Genomic DNA, 23,456 nt, shown 5'->3' with positions numbered 1-23,456 from the left:
CATCATTTGTTTATTATTGGCAAATAATTCAATTTGGAAGTGCATATACTTAGGTTTTTTTTATAAATTGGTTTGAATTTATTGCTATTCGTTGTCAGCAGTCTAATTCATTTTAAATACAACACACATACATACATACATTGTAAAAATGTCGATCCGTAATCCAAGACTACCGCTTTTACCTGGATACGCGACTAATCCAATGGCGAGTATTTTACAAATTTATTATTTTTCTTATTAAGCATCATCATCATCATCATCGACAGCATTTGTCCTCCCACTGCTTCTATTTCTCGTGCCAATTTCTACTGTCCTGTGCCACCCTCATATAGACTCGACCTTTCCCGTATCATACCCATCTTGCTCCTGGATGAACAACGCAAGCATGATTTGTATTATTTTATAGATTGGGAGAAAAAGCTTCGGTGTGCGTCCTATATTCACCACTATAGACAACGTAAACATGTTGATCGACAAACCAGAAGGCGTAAATAGAGTCCCATCTTTGTACTGTCGTAAACAAGCACCGGATCTTCCAACATGGATTATGTATGATAAAAATGTAAGTTATATTATTAAAGTAACTGTAACTGCATATACTAGGGACATAGATACATGTCATCTGTAGCCTGGTCTCGTCTACTTTTATGTCGATTGTTGCAGCTAACTTGTTGCGTTATCAATATCGGCTTAACCTTTTTAGAAAGTAGCAGACAAAAAGGAGGCGGACACATTTATATTTGCATTTAAAGTAGATAGTAATTCTTTTATATGGGGTATGTTCTCAAAAATTTACTCGTCACTTAAATCCTTGCACTTTTTCTCAATTATTATAGATACTTCGGTTCCAAGGCTACTTTCAACAAACAATGCATGAAATGCATATAGGGACACATATTTTGCGAAAAGTCGATATCTTATTTTATCTTGAAGATGGTACTATTAAGGTGATGGAGCCAAAAACGGATAACAGTGGATTAACACAAGGTAGACCATTTCATTAGACCGTCACGTTTACCGTCAAGTAAATCTACTGGCCAATGCCAGTAGATTTACTTACCTGAACAGGATTTTTCGTATCATCACTAATGGTCATAAAATTGCTCTGCTTCCGCTGCTGATGTCTTAAGAAAACATCCATAATCTTAAGATTCCAAAACATACCTATTAAGTCTTAATGTTACAGGAAATTTGATAAGTCGCCAAAGAATTCGCCTTCCGTTCAGCTACGACTTGTACTATGATGTTCTTGATCTGAATATTGGACGAAATGTTACATTCTTTGGAAAAGTATTTAAGGTAAGCTACCAATTTCCCATGAATTTTAAGCCGTCGTGTTCGCGGTATGTAAATTTCTCATGGTGGAAACCCTTAAAATTTTCAAAGATATCTGTGGATTTTCATTATACTCCGGAAGTCTGGTAATTAGGTAAGTAATCACTTAAAATTGTAATGCTTATCTGCAATGAGTTAGGGTGAACTAAATTTTCTTTTTGTCCATAAGAAGCTTTTGGCGTGTTGAGGAGCAGTTACTTGTTGATATCCACTATCAATTATGCAATCTCTTTACTCCGTTTCAGATTGTGAATTGTGATAACTTCACTAGGGTGTTCCTTAATCGCCTTGGCATAAACGTACCCGACCCCATACCATGGCCAGATGCAATCGAGGTAATGATTTGAGCCTAACTTTAACTATAGAATAAAATAGAATAGAAGAAACCTGTAAGAATATTTTTATGTACAACATAAAATGTTTTAGCGAACGCCCGACACTAGGAAGCCGCCAAAGCACCGACCTTTCAAACAATTTTTGGATTTTGATAGACAAGTCTTGAGGTAAAAATATTTTTTCTGTAATTGCCTTAACAAAATGGATACCATAACATAAACGCATGGGTACTACGATGATAAATTTGTTTAAGGTTTTATGGCTATTGGGACGACCGTGATTCAGAGTTTGGAACATTGCACCACCTGGAGATTCATTACTTCTTGGCAGATGATACTATAGAGATTAAAGAAGTCATTGCCCCGAATTCTGGCATCGAAGCAGCGCCAATGTTCTTAAAGAGGATGCGTCTGCCTAGAGTGAGTTTTGAAACGAATTACCGATTTACCCATATTCTCCAAAGCTATAATACTTTGCGAGAAATATCATGCATATTGCCGTAGAAGGTCCATAATTTATTATGTCATAGGCGTTCAACTTCGCAGTGTACTGCAACTCACACGTTATTTCTTGCATCGTTTTCAAGACTCTATTACGGAATTCTACGTCTTAATTGATATTTTTTAATGTCTTAGAAAATACCAGCCCGCATTGAAATGACGGGTGGACCTCTCGTTCCGTCCTACAGTCCTGCAGATTTAAGTATTGGAGCTGTTCTAAACGTGTTCGGACGAAAAGTTGTCCTCACTGACTGCGATCCCTTCACCAAGGAGTACTATCGTGTCACTTATGGATTTGGTAAGACTTAAGTAAACGAATGAAAAACGCTAACGGTGAAAAAAGAAAACAAAATACATGCTTATTCTGCATTTTTTTAGATACATTCACAACATTATCAATGCCCCAAGACACCAGCAAAGAATGCATCAGCGCCAATATGGCCGATAGGGAATTACCTCCGTGGAATGGATACGGATCCTATGACGATTCTGCAGAGAATTGCCGAACAGTGGAACCTAAAGCAATTCACAGAGATTTTATGAAATTCTTGAATAAGGACCGGTACATATTGATCACATGAACTTGATACGTTCTTACATTTACGTTAATGATATTCCTAGCAATACATTGTCACCTAATATTTCAGAATTGGATTTGATTCACACGTGTTGCGATTCGCTGCTCGTCTTATTTCAGACAATCCGATAGATGTACGACGTTATTTTATCATCAAATACTTTCTATGTGATGACACCATTGGCGTTTTCGAACTTGGTGAACGGAATTCTGGTTTTAAGGTAATGAATCAGTCCAGAGGGCCTGATGCTACGTAAAATAATGTTATTCAAGTTGTGAAAGCACCTTATACGGCATAACACGGCGTATCTTTTCCTATTATCTCTTTGCCATATTAGTTTCTTTAGAAGATGGTAGCAGGCACTCTTATTTAGTTTAAGATAGATTTTTGCTATAATTTTTTTTATTATTTCTGTTTCGACACTTTTTATAAGTGTAGAAATAATGATTTTTTTGCAGGGCGGTAAATTCTTCCGTCGAGACAAAATGTATCTGCCTGATGTGGACTTCTTCGTACCTAAAGAGCCGCCGACATACACGGACCAGGACATGTGGGTAGGCAACGAGCTCGTGGTCAACAAACACCGCTTCCGACTCATCGCAGCTGATGAATATGCTCTAAGATATATGGAGCTTAACGCTGAACAGGTTACTTTTATTATTAATGTGTTCGGCAAAAGAATATTTACATTGGGTTATTTATTATATATTATTCAATTCTATCTAATTTAATTTGTTGTTTTTAGTATCCTATGGCGAATATAGCTTTAATCATGGACAAAATTCGACGCACACTGGCTTCACAAGACAACGGTTATAAGAATTTTGTAGCAAGATATATGGAAGCCACGGACCCGGAGAAAAAAGAACTTATGTCGGTTAGATGCTTCAAGTAAGTCCGTCATTCTGACTTTTATATTTGTAATTATTCATTATGATTTAATTATAATGTTTTCTAAAACAGACAAGCCTTAAAGGAAATAATGTGCGAAAAGATGACGGAGCACGAGTTTCTGACTTTGACAAGATTTTTCCGCGGAGATCCGGGCAAGGAAAAGAGCCCCCGACGAGATATGATCAGGTACCGTAGTTAACGACTTCCACACGTATTCAAATACATTTTCATCATGTTCACAAAGATGATTTCGGATAGAACTGCAGTTCGTCTCTCACAAAAGAGATCTGTTTATGACGTATACCATTCGGCTGGGCTATCCTTTTAATAAATATTTTTAATGGAATATATATTTTTTAACAAAGGTCCCTAGTTTTCACGGAGCTCACTCGCGGGCTGTGGGACGATCGTGAGCGTCTCCGTGAGGGTCTAATGCATGCGGACGAGGCGGGCTCGGGCGTGCTCTCCAAGGAGCGCCTGCGACAGTTGCTCCGAGCGAACAGACTGCCGATAAATCCCGATCTATTGGACTGCATGTTGCAAGTGTATGTACTGAACAATATTCAAGACTATTTTTCTGCAGAAGGACTTCAATTTTAATATGAACAAAGGCTAAATGTAGCACCTCTATTTGAAGGAAATCAAATTTCCTTATTTTTAACAGCATCGTCAGCATCATTTTAACAACTACTAATTTATGCTCGAGAAGCTGTGTTTTGCCTGCAGAAACTGCGATGAATTATGGTTTAGTTGTGAAATGATTCGGTAACTTTTCATTAAAACCCCCTAATGAAACTTCAACATACTGTATGTGAATCCTGATTCTTTCATTTTTTACACCTATCTCTCATATTTCTCTAGGTTGGTCAGAGACGAGAACTGTAACATCCAGTACGATGACTTGATGACGTTCCTGGACTTCCAGACTAGGCCTGTGTACAACCTTACGGATGCAGATTACGAGAAGGTGGTGCGACATGCGCCTCCTGTTAAGGACACTGAAGTAAGTATACTTCAATAATTATAGAAAAATATTATATAAATAAAAAATGTAGTTCTTAGGTTTTATGACCTTTTCAGTTAGCAAATTATTAAAAGCTCCATACTCCATACACAACTACATTTTTTTATTATAATTATAAGCATCAGTCGTTGCTTGTTTGGCAGAAAACTAAGCCCCTTTGCTTCATAAAAAGAAAGGAATTAATTTTAAATCTGCTAAATAATATAAAACCAAAGTGAACCAAAGGATCTAATCCTTTCTAAATGTATCTCAAATTTTGTTTTTTAGTGCAAGTTATGGGCTGACATGGATATAGATATTGAAGGCGGCTTTGTGAATTGGAGTGCGTTCTTATGTCAACTGAACTTGGAACATCTTGTAAAGGAGCAGACGCCATAGAGCCCATAGAGTTAGTCGGTATGAATTAACAAGACCAGTTAAATTAAGAAAAGTTACAAATAGGGTTTTCGAGTGTCTGCATTAAGATCATGTTTCATTATTTTAATTTTACATACATTTTCCAACGCAACGAAACTTCTTGCTAACGAACATGCTATACATATATCATCATTGGCCTAGCCTTTTAGCTGCTCTATATAGTCTGTAAAATATCCCCGCAAAATTATCATCTTAGGGGCTATATTACGAAAGATTTTCTTCATCCGGTCTTTTAAGCCTAGTAGGAGATCTGCAAATGAGTATTTTAAATATTGAGACATGCGTCTAAAACCTGCAAAAATGCGTTGTATTTCTCCTAAGGTTGAAAAATTACCATGATCTGGAATACAAGGGAATTCAAAGACGTGGACTTTAAATACAGGAAAACATAGTTAATCGTAGGGCAACAGGTTTTTAAGCATCCCTTATTGATGATGATTGAAAGGCTTGTCTAGTATTGGAGTTTGTATTGCGTTTAGATATTCCAACTATCTAATTCACATTTTCGATAGTATTGTTTTGTAAATATTATATAATAATACTTATATGTAGTTTGGAAGTTGCTTTTCATTTCGTGTGTTTTGTGTGATTAAAGTAAATTTCTTAAAATCCTTGCCGTTTTACTTGGCTTAAACATACTCGTAATTAGGGTAAAGAAAAAGAATACAGTTTTGAATTTGTATAATTATTTTTTTCGATCACAATAAATACGATTTAATACATTCACACGTCGGATTCTCACTATAAGTACAATTGGCATATAACATGAGTACAATACACATTCACTGTTGCAAACACATCTTCACAACATTGAAAATGTTCCGTGATGTAAGTAGTTAGGACTAAAGTGACGTAGAGTTATCATTGTGATTGTTATTACAAATGGCTTCGCACTACGCATTCATTCAACTAGAACAGAAAAGTTAAAGAAATAAATAACTTACAACTATACCTACGACTAAATGACTTCTTTTAGTAGTAGAATGAGAATTTCAAATTCGATGTCATTTATTTCAATTATTTGTGGATATTGGTTCGCTTTTTTTGTATATTTTTTCATGTCAAGTAATTAGCATCGACGTTTTAAAAGTACGTTTACTTATTTCTTACATGCATACAACATGAGTCAAGTCTTCTTGTATCTTTAGATGGCACAAAGCATTACTTTTGTCGATGCAGTCATACCTTAACAGTCAACGAGAGGTATACAAAATTAATTCCTAGGCGTTTAATTTATGACACTGGACGGATTCGTAATATATAATTTAGATACCTACTTAACTATAATTTACATATTTACAAATTCAATTATTATACTATTGTTGTATTTTGATAGTCTAAAATAAATTGGAACGAAACCAAAAGCAGGAAAGGCATTCCCGCACATTAGAGTAGGTATGCCTTGTTTGGTTAATTTTATTTCTAATTTATTTTGGTCATATTGAACATGTTGATCTATAGGATTATTTTCTTAACATTTTAATTTTTTCATACAATATTTCAATTTTGTCATATGGATTTTTTGAGTAATTTGTGAAAATTTCTTCATAAAACTAAGTCTATTTGTTCACCATGCATTAAAAGTTCTTAGAGATCATTAACTAAATTATTCGACGTATCGCCAATAGGTCCTAGTATTATCTCAGTGTAAATATCGATAAATTATGCTATTATTACACTTATCACCACATTTCCTTTATCCGCTCCGCCGCCGGTATTTGTGGACGGTACCTGTAATGACAAAAACTAATATCAAGTATTTGTTGCCTGTACTTACAAAGCTAAATAGTATCTCAGCATAAGCAAAAGTAGAATACAATAAAGAGTGATCATGTTAAATAAAATATGTCGCGGTGGCCTTGCAGATCCATGCATTGGGATTAGTATGCAAGACGTGAAGGTTAAACCTAACGCGGACAAAGTTCCAATAAGACGTTTTTCCAATTGACATGTACTTTCTTAATTATTCTAAGCCACCACTGACAAAAACATGACGGAAAATATTGTTGGGACACATAGATTCCAAATAGAAATCTGAAACCGTTAGCGAAAGCGAAAAGTTAGCGTGGTGATCTAGCCTCAAACTTTCCCTATACAGAAAGAGACTTTTGCTGCAGTGGCACGTAAGTATCTTGGTCTTATATTATTATGACGATATAATTCATACTGAAAAGTCAGTACAGCCTACCATCCAACAGGGCAACGTTGCGGGAGATTGTGCAGAGAGCAACTTCGAAAACAAGAAGAATATCTACTATCCAAAATGGTAGTTAAGCTAAGGTTGTTATGAATCGTAAAGAATTTATACGGATGATACTACACTTTCCTCAACGAGACAAATTTCAATAATACTCACTTATGTAATAATGTATGTTGTTCATAGTATACGCAGCAAGTAGCTTATTATTTAACATAGCGACAAGACTGAGAAGTACTCGTAATGTACCTATGCGGAGGAATGCTCGGCAGCTGCGCGGGCGCACCCGTCGCAAGTGGCGACATCTTGATGCCGGAACTGTTACCGTTTATGCTTGACCCCAGGCTCGACGCCGAGTCCGCTCTGAAACACGTGACAAAAGTTTAAATTATTTTTGAACTAAGTTCTATAGATGTATGCATATTTTATGAGCTTAGTGACAACTTGTTATTGTACATAATACCGCTATAAATTTAATAAAAGGAACTTAAAAAATGTTTATTTTCCTAGGAACTTGTTCAAAAATATTTATTTACATTACCTGTCGATCTGTCTCCTAAAGAGCGGGTATCTCCACGGTGAGTTAGGCTTCCTTTGTTCGTGTTGGTACGCGGGGTTGTCTCGGCCCCTGTCGTGTTCGTTTACAACTGCCATCGAAACCTGACCGCCTGTATCCCGGGTTTTTGATGACAGTCTTCTAAAAAAAACATTTTATTCCGAATTAATAACATTGTCCTAAGATTTAATACAATTTTATAGATCCCAAAAGCCCTGCGGAGTGCGGTCATCTTGGTATTTTAATATTTTTGCAATTTTATTTTTTGTTTTACTAATTGGTATTGTCTCAAGAATTTCATTTTCACGTCGTGACAGATTTTGTTATGTAGTCCATTGTTGTTGTAATTGCTGCTTACCTAAGTATCCTAGTAGGTAGCGAGGCTTGTGTCTGTGGCCTCGCCCGCTGTCGGCTGTCGACTATGAGCACATGTCTGTCGTACGGCGTGTCATAGTCCACCTCGAGGACGGTGGAGAAGCGGTGAGGCCAGATCAGGTCCAGCACCACGATTATTATACCAACCGTAACGCAGATACAACCTGGAATTTGTTGAAATACTTAAATTTGTATTATAAAAATACGTTATTATTAAAATTATCTCATACCAGGCGTAATATGGCTTGAGAGTTTGGTTCTCATAATGAGAAAACAATGATTATGGAATGATGTTGTTCTTTAAATCCCTGACAATTTGTTTAAAATCTTTCGTAACGCGTCATCGGTATTCACTATACTCGCTAAGATTGTTTATATTTGTAGCGTGTATGCTGGCGTTCCTTTACTCTCACATGTCGCTGGGATGAGAATTCCTTATAAATTAAAATACAAAACAAATTTAATTTAGTAATCAGTCTAAATCGATGAATTTGTACCTGCTATCAACACCAGCCAGAAGCACCATCCTAGCGAGAAGAACAGCATGGCTCCGTCCAGCCTCACGACCAGCGGGGCATGAGGCAGCGAGGCCCAGTAGCCGCCGGCGGCTGCGCACAGCGTCACGCCGAGCGTCGCCATGGCGTACGCGCCATAACGTGGTACCACCACCAGGAGAAGGTTCATCAGTAACCATAGGCCCAGCGCCGTCCTGAAACATTTTGATAAAGCTGGTGAATATGACTCTTTTGAAATATAAAGGCACTGTCCCGGCGTCTGTTTTTTTATTAGGCGATTTTGTTCTTTGCTCTCAATTGTTCAAAGTCGGTACAATTCTTATGTTTATTCAAAACGTAACAAGTATACCTTGTATAATTACCATAGTAACGTCGATGTGGTATATCCCGCAGCGCGGTACTTAGCTCCCCACTCGAAGCCTTCGTGTTGCACGGCAAAATGTTCGGCGACGGACAGTAGCGGGAACGGCAGGCCTCTGGTCAGGCCGTCCCGGTACCATTCCTGGATCGCACCGGCCTCCTCCCAGCGGAACTGCTCGTTGTAGTCTACTCCGGGGTCGCCTATGCTCGTGTTGCCCCAGGACAGGGCTGCAAAGTATGAATTACCAACACAATTGAATAGTTCCTATGAAATGTGTAGTCTGGGTAAAAATGCACGTTGAAGCATTAAAGTAAGGTGAGGTTTTTGCACTACTTATTGAAGCTGCTTCCAAGTCAGAAGAACTTTAAAAAGGAGGAGGGAGTTTTAAGATAGGGGTATAAGAAATCTAGAACATTATTCGGAAATTTGCTTGCATCAAAGTCCGCTTCGTATATTGGACAAGTCTTACCGGTGAGAGTAACATTGACGTGTCCGAGCCCGACGTGCACGGCCAGCCAGCAGTCGAGGCGCTCCGCGGAGAAGGCGCGGTAGGCGGCGCGCGCCACTCGGGCGCCCGCCACGTGCCACGACGACCCGTGCTTACACACTGCAACACGAGAATAACGAGTCAAGCAATAGCTTAGAGGGACGGACGGCATGTACCAATAACTTCGGTAATAAAACCGCTTTGAGCTATAGGTGACTTCTTTAAGAGAGTTAATGGGAGGGTATACCCATGACAGAGTGCTGAAGCTTATTCAAGCAAATGAAATAATTAAATACTGCCAACACTGTCTTGTAACTTTCAAAGCAACATGTACCAACAAAGTAACACCTTTTACCGTTATTAATATTATCGCAACCCGAATATCTCAGACTTGCATTGAATTTATAATGAATATTACGAACTAGACCAGTGAAATAGACATATCACGTATTCACACAATAGTCGATGCTTCAAGGAATGATAAACAAACATGACTTTCAGAATTGCCTTTCTTAGCATGCCTAATTTTGTGATTTAGTGCGTCGGTGTTGCGGGAATTATGCAAAAGCTATAAAACCATGTTAGATGTATGATGGAATAACAACAGAAGATGTCGTACTCGAGGCACAACCAGAATTGCGTTTGCCACCAAATATCGCGGTCAATGGCAGAAGGCAAGTTGATTTCGCCACTTGAGCGGTCACCCGAAAACAATGGCGGATCCATTACGAAAAAAATTTACAAAATCTTTACAGCTAGTTTAATTTTAATAAAGATAAGATTAGTTTAATTCAAAGTAAATAAACTTAATTTTTAATAGATGTAGCTGGTTTTCCGCCATTATCGACAGACAGCTGATGGACATTCCATTCGCAAAATACTCATAGAATTTATATATTATAAAAAACAAATAATTTTGTTTGAAGAACTTCAAGGTTGGGTTTATATAAGTTGTTTTAGGTGTGTTATATGTATTTTGTTCTTCGCAAGAAGATTGATCGCGCTACGAAATACATGCGTCAGATTTGCGCGGTTACGCAGGGGCTGCGTCGTTTACAAATAAGCGTCTCAATCATCTTGTCGATTGTCAATTATAGTAAAGTAGCCATCAATAACAATTTTCGTTACACATCACCTCTTTCAATAACACCTATAATTTAAATTTCATCACATTTTCATAGCCATTTTGAAAACTAGTTGTTTTAACAAGGTTTAAATAAGTATACCTATTATAAATAATCTGTTGCATACTATGTACATATTTGCATTTTAATGAGGTCCACCAGGATTCTCATGGCGAAAACAGTAATTAATAACGTCGTTAAATTTGCTCTGAAGGCTACCGATTGCAATGGCTGGCGTGTATCTGCTTACTTCGTTGATTAATCGCAAAAAAGATTACGTTTCACTAATTGCTGACGAACAAAGAAAGTGGAAAGTTATTGCTTACCTAGTATTACGGTGCCGACGAAAAGACTGAGAGTGACTATCGTGAACGTTGAGAATCTCTGCAACAAACAATAGATAGGTCTTAATAAAGGTGCTACGAGATATACCCAGTCATTACAGTGATAACTCTACATTTCGTAACCCTCGCCGTGCAATTAGGTTTAGATAATGCTATGTTGGATTTGAATTATGTATATTTTACATTAATGCTATGTATTTTAGTATCAAGGTTTGTAATTATTTTATGAACGTAGCCAAGACTAAATGAATGGTAATTATTCTGTACTTTATGCATTTTGAGCTAAAGTACCGTAGCGAACATAAGGATTCCATTCCAGATATACGCAATGGTTTAGACATAAAAAATCATGTATAAAAATGTGAAGAAAATATCAAGATGGAGCGTTATAAAATGTCGTCTTTAAATGCTTGGTTGAACCAACTTTTGTTTTCAGTATAAAAAAATAAAACAAGTGAAACGGTAGACGCTTTGTCCACTAGAAGGCTAGCATATTATTTTTAACGACTCTCTTACGTAGCACGATTAAAATACATTATATAAACTATGAAAAGACCACAACCTCTTTCCTGATGCCGGGGAATACAGCCAGGAAGGCGACGTAGAGCGTGAGCGCGGCAATGAGCAGCGCAAGCGCAGGCACGTCGGCTGCCACGGCCGTGCGGTTGTGGTACGCGTACAATGTCGGGCCGCCTTCCTCCCGGAACGCGTCGAACCACCCCTTCATCGCTCACCCAGCCTGGAACAACGAACAATAATCTCATAAATATATTTAAGAAGAAGAAAGCACATAAGCAGACGACCAAATTGTCTTCTTTTACTATCTTCGTAGACAGATCTGCGAAGATACAATTTTGCCAAAGAATACAACATTTACCTTGCAAAATACCTTGCGAATAGGCTGTATAAGTTAAACGGTAGTTTTCATGAATATCTATCTAAATACACACATTAATTATACGAAAGAAGATTATTTTTTATTTAAATTAGAAGAAAATTTATAGTCAGCATAACCGAGAGGGTAGTTAAACGTCAGACACCAATTACCGCAGCGTGGCGGTGACTTGCAGATGCAAGAGTATTGTGATCCACAAATGTAAAAATTAAAACCAAATACCGAAGTGGTATCTTTCACAACTGTACGTTAAAAATTTAGTTAATGCATAATGTTTCAGATTTATGATCCTCTTCATAACAGAAATAATGTTTTACATTTTTTTACGTCAACGTTGTTGAAACTGTTTCAGCCGGGCATTTACAAACTTTCTATGAAATTTGATGTGCTGTCGAAATATTACCGCACAAAATATGTTGTAGTTTCACGCATCATTTAAAAAGAAAAAAGGTCAAATAATAAGTAGAGAGTACAAGTGCCCACCGTATGAAAATCGATTACAAATGATTGCAAGTTTAAAATACATTTATAATGGTGATGAAGATGGGGCCTTACCAAGAAACTTCACAGTAACACTTATAGCAAGTTTCTTAATAATAAAGCAATTTGGAAGTAAAATAATTATATCTCCTGGATTAATGAGTATTTAACCTGCAAGACCTTAACACAAAAACTATCTGCTTGAGGGTAATTTAGTGCGCGAGTGAATTACACATACTACATACATGAAAACCGCAAGTGATGAGTCTCACAATCTCTCTTATAATTTGTGTATATGTATATGTATAGATATTTTGTGTGTATATGTATAGATATTCATAAAAAAATATTCCATTTAATAATCCAACTTAAAGTCCTATTTTTAGTCATTTTACTACATTTTATTAAAAAAACAGGGGTCGCATAAATGTATACTTACCCATTAAAATTTTATGCATTTTTCAATATAAAATTACCGAAATTAATGCGAAGGTTACCGTCACTGTGGGTAATAGTGAATATAATTTAAAGTATAGTATTCCTTGAGTTAAGTTTATAATTAGTTTTGTTTATTGTGATATTTATTACGTTTTAAATACAACATTAATATATTTATATTCCCAATATATACCAAGGCTAAACAATCTTAAAATTTAGTGCATTGTACATTTCCTGCTATTCAATATACACGTACATAGCTATTCGAGGCTTATTATTATTACGCTGGCATAAAATATAGTTATTACAGGTCCCATAAACTTTACGAGTTACACTAGAGCATATGTATAGTTCTCAGGCAAAGTAATTAAAATTAAACCTTACGAAGCGGTTAATCGAGGACCATTAGACCGGCACTCAGAATAAACACGATCCTACATTTTAGTATTCAAGATGTGAGCATAGTAATTTAGCACATGAATACTCTAATAAATAACTGTAGATAATTTAAGGGTAAGTTTTGAATTAATACGTACCACAGTGTATTACTATTATTAACTTTATGTTAATGAAGGCTCGTAGTTGACACAAATGTTGAGTGCATCGGATTTGTGGGACTGCGGGTTTACCAGCATAAATTTAATGCTATATTTAAACAAGTTTCTTAGATCTTGCAATGAAAATTATCATTATACTATTATGTATGAAATTAGTGATGGTTAGAGAGGACCGCAGTTTGAGTGTGCGGGAGCAATGTTGTCTTGTGTTGTAAGTTCGCAGCAATGAACTACTAATGACTACCATATCAGAATGTTAATGCCCATTGCTAAACGAGCCATCCTTATACATAGTTTTAAGATCTGGGAAAGTTTATTGGCGTTTTCGTTGCAGGTTAAGCAACGATGGAATGTTTCGAATGGTGACTAGCCCTTCAAATCGTAAACCGGTGAATGAATGTTGTGCTGTATTTTGTAGTTCTACAATAACATTTGAGGTATTGTTAATTTATTTACTTATCTTTATTAGTATATTTTGTATTTAATATTATCGAAAAATAATTTTAATATTAACAGCTATTTTAAAGAGATACTTTTGCAAAAGCACACTATTTTCGACCTTCTACACACTCAGCAACTCAAATTTAATTTTACATATTTTCTTTCTGGCCAAGAAAGAAAACCCATTACTGCGTAAAGCTTTGTACGCTCTTTTTATACATTTTTTTAATAAAATTAGTAGATATAAGTATAAAAATAACAATTAAGATTTTTAAATACCGAAGTGTCTCGAAAAGCCTTCTTATTATTCAGATAGCAATGCAAAGTGGTGCAAAGTGTGTATCTTGGCAAGTTGGCACGGAGCTTGGCACGGGGCGGCGCGCGGCGGCGGTGACGCGGCCGGAATGCACGCGAGTTGCGAAACCCGCCACTGTCGGCGTCGCCTTCGGGAAACGGATGTAGTTGCGGCTAACACTTTATGGAGCACTCTGCTCACCACTAATTAAATAACAAACTGCCTGATCCTCAACTGATTGTATCGTTTGCGCAACAAACCCACACAGTGTGAAATACGGAGCAAATAGCGTTTAGTAAAAGCTGCAAGGACTACGATTGTGTGATTCGTATGCAGATTGGTGTTGTCGCAATGTACTTGCATTTCGTTTTACGTTGCATCAAAAATTCAGTGATTTTCCTCTGTGAATAAAGGTGTTACTATGATCGTACAATTATTAAAGCAATACGTTCTAGATACCTCATCGGTTGAGGTAAATGGCTTACAAATCCCATCCGTAAATTAAACGTGTTTGACTTCACAAGTTCTCTAATTCGCTCCCCCTTCCTTGAGTTCTCACGACCCGGATGACTTACAAGTACCACTTGAACCTGTGCTCTTATCGACAGTGATCTACAATGATCTTTAAGCACATGCTAATCTCGTACTTGACTGCAATAGTTAAATGTAACCTGCGGCTGGTCCGACAACCTTTACAACGGTTTAATATCTCGCTAAGTATCTGTAATAACTCTTAAGCGTGTTAATTATCAATCCACATAAATAAGCCGTCGGGCATAATCAATTATGCTAAAATGTTTTCCAAAATGAGAAGTGGGTATAAAAATAACTTGATAGCAAGCTATCAGATAAAAATAGTATAAACTTAATACAATCAATTATGACGATCAATAAAATGTTGACCTTCGTTGAGATATAGATCTTGACACAAATCGCGGCGTGGCGTGGCGTATCGGAAGTATGTCGGTGACAGCTGCAGCCGACAAATGAACGGTACGTCGTGTAGGCGGCAGGCCGGAAGAATTTCCCGGACCTTTCGACCAAGGTTGATCCCTATAATGTATACATATTCAACCTTCAGCGAGGCGAACTGGTTACAATTAAGGCCCTATTTGCCAACTTGCCTGCTTACATATGTAACAAGAAGTTATTCGTTGAGGCCGTATGTGACAAATAATTTATGATTATTGCCGAGAAATGGTAACTTACTGTGGACCTGTGGAGTTTGGTATTTGTCAATATAAGTGCATATCTTAAAACTTAAACTTAAATGTTATTTGACGGAAAATTTTGTACTTCAAGAACAAACGAAACACGATACTACTTACTTCGTGCAACGTGAAGACGAATTATTTTGTATTGTTTTGATTCTCCAACAAGTAATTTGAAACAAGACCTTCACATCCATAATAATATTAGCTATTTTTAGCTACTAGTACCACATCTTTTTTAAGTAACGCGGAAACAAGAAAAATAATTAAAAATGGATTATAGGAAACTTTCTGCACAACCAGAACAGCTGAGACGCCAATTTTTTTAACATTTTGACAATCACACACAAATACTTGTTTTGTGAGATACAAAAAAAAGAAAACATTGACTGCTATAATACTGAAAACAGGCTTTGACAGCTCGTTGATTTCAAGTATCTTAGAAGCGTAGCAATAGATGTTTGACGTCTTATTTATTGAAAAACATACAGCATAACGTATTTACAGGGTGTTTTATTTCCTTATCTATAACAGTAAATAATTTAACAAGGACGATTTCTGAAAGAACCACTATATCTGAATTAGTATTTTCGTATAGGTGGATATTAGGAAAAGTGCGTGATGAACTACGATGTTTCGCCACGCACACGCCAAACTCGGGAAACATTGTAAAGCGGTTCATTATCAGCCTCTGAGAGGCTTACACTGCCAACTTCTTCCTCCGAGAAAGTGGTTATCCATCAAGCTTCCACGCCACTTCAAAGAAAAAACGAGTAAGTTGAACTTACCTCTAGTAATACTAGAGATTTTTTCCAAGTTCCGAGTCCAGCAAGTACAAACTGCAATATGTTATGTTTTATTATTGTTCCAGCGAGTGCGAATGCCAGCGCCATTACAAAGTGGTTTACAAAGGTCAAGGGTGAACACTTGAGCACTAAATTACACGTATTGTTTGCTTGTACACATTCATATAAATTATTGTCCTTTAATTCTTGATAATAACTGGTTGGCCTATAAAGACGATAATAATGTAAATACATAAAGGCTGCTACTGCCGCTACAAGTAATTATGTACTGAGATTATATGCGTAATATTACTTAAGTAATTTAGCTGCTATTTCTGTTCCTACTTCATTCTGTGAAGATAAGGCCGACTAGGTAATGTTTTTTTGTAATGAAACACTACTAAATTAGGAAGCTCCGTTAATATAATCAGAAAATAACCGTAAAAATAATAAAAGCTTATAGGCAAATAGCAAGAATTATCTCCGCAGAATTGGAACGTTTTTCATTTCAGATAAGCAAGTGTCTGTTGAAGCGAAGAATGGATGTACCTAGATCGTTTATTAAAACGGTTTGCAAATTCATATACACGCAAAGAAGAACCACGAAATCATTAATATTACTCTCCCATGTTAAGTGACATAGCACTGAGATATAACACTTGTCATGGCTTATTATCTTTGGCATATTACAAAGATGTAGAGGGTTGTTAAGTTGGTCAAATATAATAAATAAATTATTCAAAAAACTTCCATACTTTCTCTTTGTTTGTTAAAGTCATGACAAAGCACCGTCGAATGATGCAGTATCTTTTTATCCTTTATCTGTGGGCAGGCTGTATCATACCGTTTTATTATAACTGTACTTGTATTCAAGTTGTCAAGCTTTCGAGAAATAATGAGTTAGCTATCAAGCAATTCCCTGCCTTATTTGTTAGCATTTCTAAGTAATTATGTATGCGTAATCTTAATATATATAAATCTCGTGTCACAATGTTTGTCCTCAATGGACTCCTAAACCACTTAACCGATTATAATGAAATTCGCACACCATGTGCAGTTCGATCCAACTTGAGAGATATGATAGTTTAAATCTCAAGTTATAGTCGCAATTTCTTCTAACCACGCGGACGAAGTCGCGGGCACCAGCTAGTATGTTTATAATTATTTCAATTAAGTTTTTGTATAACCACCTAAGGAGCTTAAGGAAAGCATGGTTTTCGAATTGTGTGGTCTTGTATTATACTATAGTGTGACGCTTATTAAATATGGAAATTAACGTAAATGTGATAACATCTTACATGATTATTATTAATACATTAGAGTTATATCAGAACTTCTATAATGTTATTTATTTTGTTGAGTTGATTTCCAGGGTTAAGTGAACTTAAATGTTATTCGTTAATGATACTTTACTGCTGTGTGTAGACTAATATTAATAGCGGTATAAATGCCATTAAGTGCTTTAAACAATATTATTTTATAATTTAAAGAATATTAATAATAGTATTTTATGTACCATTTGTAACAGTAAGTTATAATAATACTATCTTAGTGTAACCGTGTTGCTCATTCGCGGTGAAACAGGTACGCGTTAGTGTCCGCCCACGCACAGCGCATGAACAGCATCGTTAAACAGAGCGATTTATTGAGTTCCTATTACCAAACCTTGCCCTGTAGCTCCCGGAAGCCAGGCCTGGGTCATTGTGCTCGAAGCAAGGCCACTGCCACTGACCTTGACGGACATCGGTGATAGCAAGGGCGCAACACAGGCAAGAGATGACGAATAAGTTATCATCAATAACTTATAATCGCATATCCTAAAGTTTATGAAGAATGCACAACCATTTGCAGTTTACCATAAGTTAGCAGTAAATCAAGAAATGTTGGAAGAACCACGATTGCGTAGTCGTAACAAATTGATTTATTTTTAATCTTTAATTAACATGGTGACTTAGCAATTCATTATATTGCCTTAGCTGTGAGGATCGAACAATAGTACTTAATCAGTAAATGCTGACAAACAAAAGCGACAAGACTTAAGTAATTAATCGGGGCTATAAAAACGCCGTTTCCTTGGCACATAATTAATTTTGTTCAAAGAATATTTCATGTTAGAGACGATGAGCATAATAAATGAGTTTTATGATCCGAGTGTTCAGGAAAACGGTCCATTGGCCGTATCAGATTAGTTCCAAGTGTGGTCATGGACCTGTCACGGTCGTTCGAAGTCGGGGACGGAGCACCTTGCCTCAAGTGACTCAGCCTTGCTCCTTTAGATGTTTATGATCATAAAACATATGCGCGTCACGTATTGTCTTATCATATGACTACGTGTGTTACTCATTAGGGTTCGGTATGCAATGAGTAAAAATGAAACCCTATTACCAAGGCCCGGCTCTCTGTTCGTTTGTCATTACGACCGTTGCAAGACTGTAACTTATGAACCGTGATACCTAGACAGTTGTATAGTGTACAGATTTGATGAAGCTATTAAAAAAAAAGAAAAATAATGGAATTCAAAGACAATTTTTGGTTGATAATTTTCTTGCAACTTGATTTTTCTTTAGCCAAGTTGTACGGAACCGTCTGTGTCATGAGTCTAACTCGCACTTGACCGGTTTTTTATTTAATTCATTTTCAGGGCATCGCCTTCGGTTATTGTGTGGTGGCTGTCGTTGACCCTCGGTGACTGTTTGAGAACTAATGTGATGAACATAAAACAAGTTAATGTGTTCTGTTGAACCGGTCTAAGATTTGAGAAATATGTTTTTTTTTGTTGTAATTACACTAACAAAAAGGGTAGGCCATACAGCAGTCATTCGATGTACAATTTGCGGTTTGTCATTTTGAATAGTTTCAGTAATTACGGTGACTCTTGACGTTGGTCTTTAGATTTCATTTTTTTTTTACCTTTGAAGTACCTCAATCACGGCCCGTGTTAATACGTTCTTAACATCATACTTGGTATAAGTGCAATTCAAGCGACAAGACATCAATATGTTATTTTGATTACAAGGCTTGCCTTGCTACGACGCTTGAAAACATGATTGCTGTCAGGTTATTGTTCTTTACCAATATTACCTACAAGTAAAAACATAGGGAACAAAATAACATATGGCTACTCACCCAAACTATAGAAAATGTTTTTTTCCACAATGACTAATTACTTTTTATCAACTCATCACCCACCTCCCGATAGGTAACATTAAACTTTCCAAAAAAGCTCTTTTTATGTATTTTTACGCTATTAGATACAAACATTGTATCAAGCAACATTCTATCTTTGGATATTTTCCCAGTCTATCTAGAATTACTTACAACACGTAAACACCTATTTAGTGAACAATCTAAGTTTAAAACAGCTATTTAATGTCTTATTTTCATGGTCTCTTGATTACAACTGTGAGAAAATGCGCAACTTGGCTTAACTGTGCATGCGATCTCCTTTCTGCTTTTAAATGGGCATTGTATTCTTCAAAGATCGAAAGGTCGCGATGCCTATCGGGAGCCAGTTAACATTTCCTATTAGGCAAAGCAGGTCTCACTAAAGGGGAACCAAGATGTATACTTTAGAATGCCTAATGAATATACATTGCCACTTAGAATGTAACATTTTGCGCGAAAATACCTTTATTGAATCCCGACGTGTTTTGTTTATTACCTTACTTTGATTCGTAATGTTTTACAATTTGCATTAAGGAATTCAGTCAGATTAATTTTCTAAATATGGAAGCAAAATGGAAAAATGCATTTTGATCAGAGTTATTAAGCTTGGAGCGTAATTGTTATTTCTTCAATCATCGGCCTGCCTTTTCCCAACTATGTTGGGCTAAGCTTCCAGTTTAACTGGATTCAGCTAAGTACCCGTGTTTTACAAGGAGTGACTACCTATCTGACCTCCTCACTCCAGTTAAATGAGCAACACGATACTCCATAGACTGGTTGTCAGGCTTTCAAGCTTCTGACTACTAAGATGTATGAATAACAGCCGGGACCCACAATTTAACGTGCCTTCCGAAACAACTAGGAACTCATGACAAAGATTCTCAACCATCTACGGACCAACTGCGTCAAGTATAGCTTAACCTGTGATCGACTCACTTATGCAGTTATAGCTTAACCATCTTTTGAAGGCGTTCACATTGTGTGCTGCACCTTCTAAATGCTTGCAGTAAATAATGAGGGTAATTTGCACTTGCAGAAATAATTATACACTATCGATAGTCTAAACTCAGTATCATCTCGACTGCGATGCCGGCCGGTCGTCCTTGCATATAAATATAGCGTCACAAACTCAGACCAAACCGCACAGCACAGAGTAATTTTATTGTAGCTCACCTTTGAACCTTCGTTGAAGGCTTAAGCGTTTTATAACATTGTTATATTTAATTGACGCAATAAACTTGAATTATAACATACAATGACAGACTATGTCTTTGTTAATAGATTTCCAGTTGATTGCGGATTACGGATTTCGAAGCGGATTTTCTTAACATCCGTTAGAAGATCCGTTGCTTTGAATCCTTGTTTATTATTTAATAGATATTTATTACACTATAATTGTATAGTAAGATATAGCTAATAGTTCGCCTTTGAGACTAGAAACAAAAGATAATTTTAAAACAGCACTAATCCTGACGGTCTTTCAACTCGGCCTGCATCACAATCTCAAAGTTGCTTCCACAACTTTTACTAACACACCTGCAAAATCTGCTTACTAAAGGTCCCAGGGTCAACCCTCGTCTATTCAAACAAAGATTCATATAAATTAACGTCGACGATAGCATACAGGTTACGCATAACCCTTCAGGGTAAAACTATTAGCGTGTTTGAGTGTGCGAGTCTACGTGACTGCAGGCTAGCACGCATGCGTGACTTTTGGCACGCTCGGAGGATCGGCGCACGACCCTTTGATCGTGTGACAGTACATCCTCACTCGTTTCGTAATAGATATGAACCCATGCTGTGTCATACTACATACAGTACATACCTACTTCTAAACTTGGAGCCGGTCTTACTCACTTACTACTGCATTGCATCAGTTTGTATGAACTCACATGGTTCGCGGCACGTAAAGCGACACTACTTATATTTGTAAGTACATTTAATAAAAAAACAGTTGTCGATCTTATCACCTATCATTTGTTTCTTACAAATAATGAGTAGATTACAGTGGCTATGGCTGTGGGTGGCCGGTGATGCCCTCAGTATTACCTAAGTCACATTTCATAATGTTGTTATCTAAAGAAATATTACTAGAATTGTAAATTAGTCACGGAACATTTTGTAAAGCTACAGGTGATAGATGAGAGGTTATAAGAATAGAGAGGCCTGCGGTGATCGGAATCTAATAGGACACACATGTTGCCTCTGCACTTTAGTAAATTCTCTTAGTTTCAAAAAATGGTCAAAGGCCCTGAAAACTATTTTTATGCAAACTGCCTCTAGTTGAGCAATTATTTATGCATATTAATTGTAGTTTAATGAGACCTTAATTGAAGACCTCCTTACTTATATTTATTTACATGTAAAACTAAGTATAGCGACCAGGGACGATATCCTGGCTGAAACAAAGCTATTATAATTAAAAAAGAACAAATTTAAATTACGAATATCCAAAATACAAGCGTAATTCTCTTTAATATCCAACAGCGTGGCTAAAGCCTTAATTTACTCAAAATCAACTAAATAAAGTAACAATGTCGATTACCGACGTAACATCGATAATAATACAATAATGCGGGCCTTGTGATCGAAAAGTGTTATTGTTGTGAGTTAACAGTTAAAATGAATCACAACACTTTTTGTGTTCATTGTCAGTTTAAAGTGGATCAATCAACGGTTGTTGTACGTGAGTGTGGCGGTCTGTGTTACATAACGTGACGTGTGCCGTGGCCACTGGAGCGCCAGCCTGCTCGGAACTTGACCTTGCTACTCGTTACTCGAATTTAGTGCCAATATCAACACTCAATAGACATGCTAAACAACAAAAAATGTAATATTTTAATACTGCTCTTGCCACTCAAACGCTATAGACAATTGGTTCACAAACATACTCAAAAATGTCGACAACATATTAAAATTTCGAGACATTGCAAGGTCAGCATGATAAATAAACGCTACTGGGTTTGAATATAATAATTCAAGACTGAGACTAATTGAGTTATATCCAAGATGTAGAAACGAAGTCAAATCATACGTATGATTGGAGAAGATGTTTGTCTAACAAATTAGTTCATGATGCGGTGTTTGCCCACCTTGACCATGTTATTTGTTTTGCTAGTAGTATTAATTTGCCACTTGTCTACACTTGAAGTAGAACAACGTAGGAGGGATCTGTATGTAAAAGTGCATACTTAACTTTACTCACCTGTTATGCAGTTTTTTTTGTTATTCACCACACAAAGTCAGCGTGACGTTGATATTTGCAATGTCTGGTGGCCTCCATACACATCTAACTCTCGACATATTTCGCTCATACTTCAAAGCGAATTAAAGAATAATTTATTTCACTTGCCGATGAATGCTACTTGAATGTAGATCATAGGAATAAGCAACGTTTATAAATTATCAAATAATTTTAAGTGTAATGGTAAATAAGTTCAAGGCAAGCCTTGATGATTAATTAACCATAATTTGGTGAGTGAGTAATTGTTCATAATACTTTTAGATGCATGTCCTACATAGTGTAACATTGTTCATCGATATATTATGTTGAGCATTGATCGTGTTTCAAGTGACGGGTGCGGACATTAGTGGAGTGAATCGAAAAACACCGGCAACATGTTTGCATTGAGTGTTGTTCGGGTACAACCTTCTCAAATGACAGCGCCGTATAAAAACAACGGACAGTTGGTATTCGAGCCAAGGTCCTGTAATGAGATATGTTAGTAGATAGCTGTGTTAAGAGAATTAAGACAATTCCGTCCAAGCTCCGTCCCACCCAGATGCAGGTAAGGAGGGTATAATTAGCACTGCGGTACGCTGTAGCCGTACACGCAGCAGAGATGCGTAAGCGCACGCCGCGAGAATCTAGCATTGTACTGCAGAGCCGTTGCAGTTGTTCAATATAATGAATGGTAAAGGCCACAGCCTAATGACGGGATTAATATCAGCGTTTTATTATTACATGTCTATGAGCGTATACATTAATCTACCTCTTCTCTTTGTTTTAATTGCAACATTATGCATTAATGTTTAATTAACCTTTTTGTTTGTGATATCTAAATGATGGCATCGCTATAAATTACTAATTATTAAGCTGGTATTAATTTTATTGAATATATCGAGGCTGATATGATTCGGATAAGT

General features: G+C 36.7%; 2 protein-coding genes across 4 annotated transcripts in view; one reads left to right on the top strand and one right to left on the bottom strand.

Annotated features, from left to right (window-relative positions):
- Positions 1–2: 2 nt before the first annotated feature.
- LOC113498565 (EF-hand domain-containing family member C2-like) lies at positions 3–5,665 on the top strand. Its single transcript, XM_026878617.1, has 16 exons — positions 3–205; positions 407–562; positions 837–987; positions 1,187–1,299; positions 1,581–1,670; positions 1,762–1,838; positions 1,925–2,090; positions 2,307–2,469; positions 2,550–2,733; positions 2,819–2,969; positions 3,208–3,396; positions 3,495–3,640; positions 3,713–3,829; positions 4,009–4,188; positions 4,505–4,646; positions 4,935–5,665. Exons 1-16 carry the CDS (start codon positions 149–151, stop codon positions 5,043–5,045), a joined length of 2,193 nt encoding a protein of 730 aa, XP_026734418.1. The 5' UTR covers positions 3–148; the 3' UTR covers positions 5,046–5,665.
- Positions 5,666–5,750: 85 nt separating this feature from the next.
- Positions 5,751–23,456, bottom strand: part of LOC113498567 (dual oxidase maturation factor 1) — a 51,567-nt gene continuing 33,861 nt past the window's right edge. For 2 of the 3 annotated variants that reach the window (XM_026878619.1, XM_026878618.1), the window contains 9 exons: positions 11,606–11,782; positions 11,026–11,083; positions 9,558–9,695; positions 9,090–9,315; positions 8,710–8,921; positions 8,196–8,376; positions 7,823–7,978; positions 7,531–7,644; positions 5,751–6,815 (listed from right to left, as the gene is read on the bottom strand). In XM_026878619.1, coding sequence (XP_026734420.1) covers positions 6,767–6,815; positions 7,531–7,644; positions 7,823–7,978; positions 8,196–8,376; positions 8,710–8,921; positions 9,090–9,315; positions 9,558–9,695; positions 11,026–11,083; positions 11,606–11,770 — 1,299 coding nt within the window. In that variant the 5' untranslated portion in view covers positions 11,771–11,782 and the 3' untranslated portion in view covers positions 5,751–6,766. Of the gene's footprint in view, positions 6,816–7,440; positions 7,645–7,822; positions 7,979–8,195; positions 8,377–8,709; positions 8,922–9,089; positions 9,316–9,557; positions 9,696–11,025; positions 11,084–11,605; positions 11,783–23,456 lie in introns of all 3 variants that reach the window. The other variant, XM_026878620.1, reaches the window with a different exon arrangement.

The sequence above is a fragment of the Trichoplusia ni genome, chromosome 11 (assembly GCF_003590095.1).
Source record: "Trichoplusia ni isolate ovarian cell line Hi5 chromosome 11, tn1, whole genome shotgun sequence".
In the NCBI taxonomy this organism is placed as follows: domain Eukaryota; kingdom Metazoa; phylum Arthropoda; class Insecta; order Lepidoptera; family Noctuidae; genus Trichoplusia; species Trichoplusia ni.
The sequence above is the reverse complement of the archived record's forward strand: the minus strand, read 5'-3'. Positions and strand labels throughout refer to the sequence as shown.

What these genes read in the sequence shown, in the direction of transcription:
- LOC113498565 (XM_026878617.1), top strand. Translation starts at nt 149, where the DNA reads ATGTCGATCCGTAATCCAAGACTACCGCTTTTACCTGGATACGCGACT. An exon ending in TCTTTGGAAAAGTATTTAAG is followed by an intron (nt 1,300 to 1,580) that starts GTAAGCTACCAA and finishes ACTCCGTTTCAG; the next exon opens with ATTGTGAATTGTGATAACTT. An exon ending in AGAGGATGCGTCTGCCTAGA is followed by an intron (nt 2,091 to 2,306) that starts GTGAGTTTTGAA and finishes TTAATGTCTTAG; the next exon opens with AAAATACCAGCCCGCATTGA.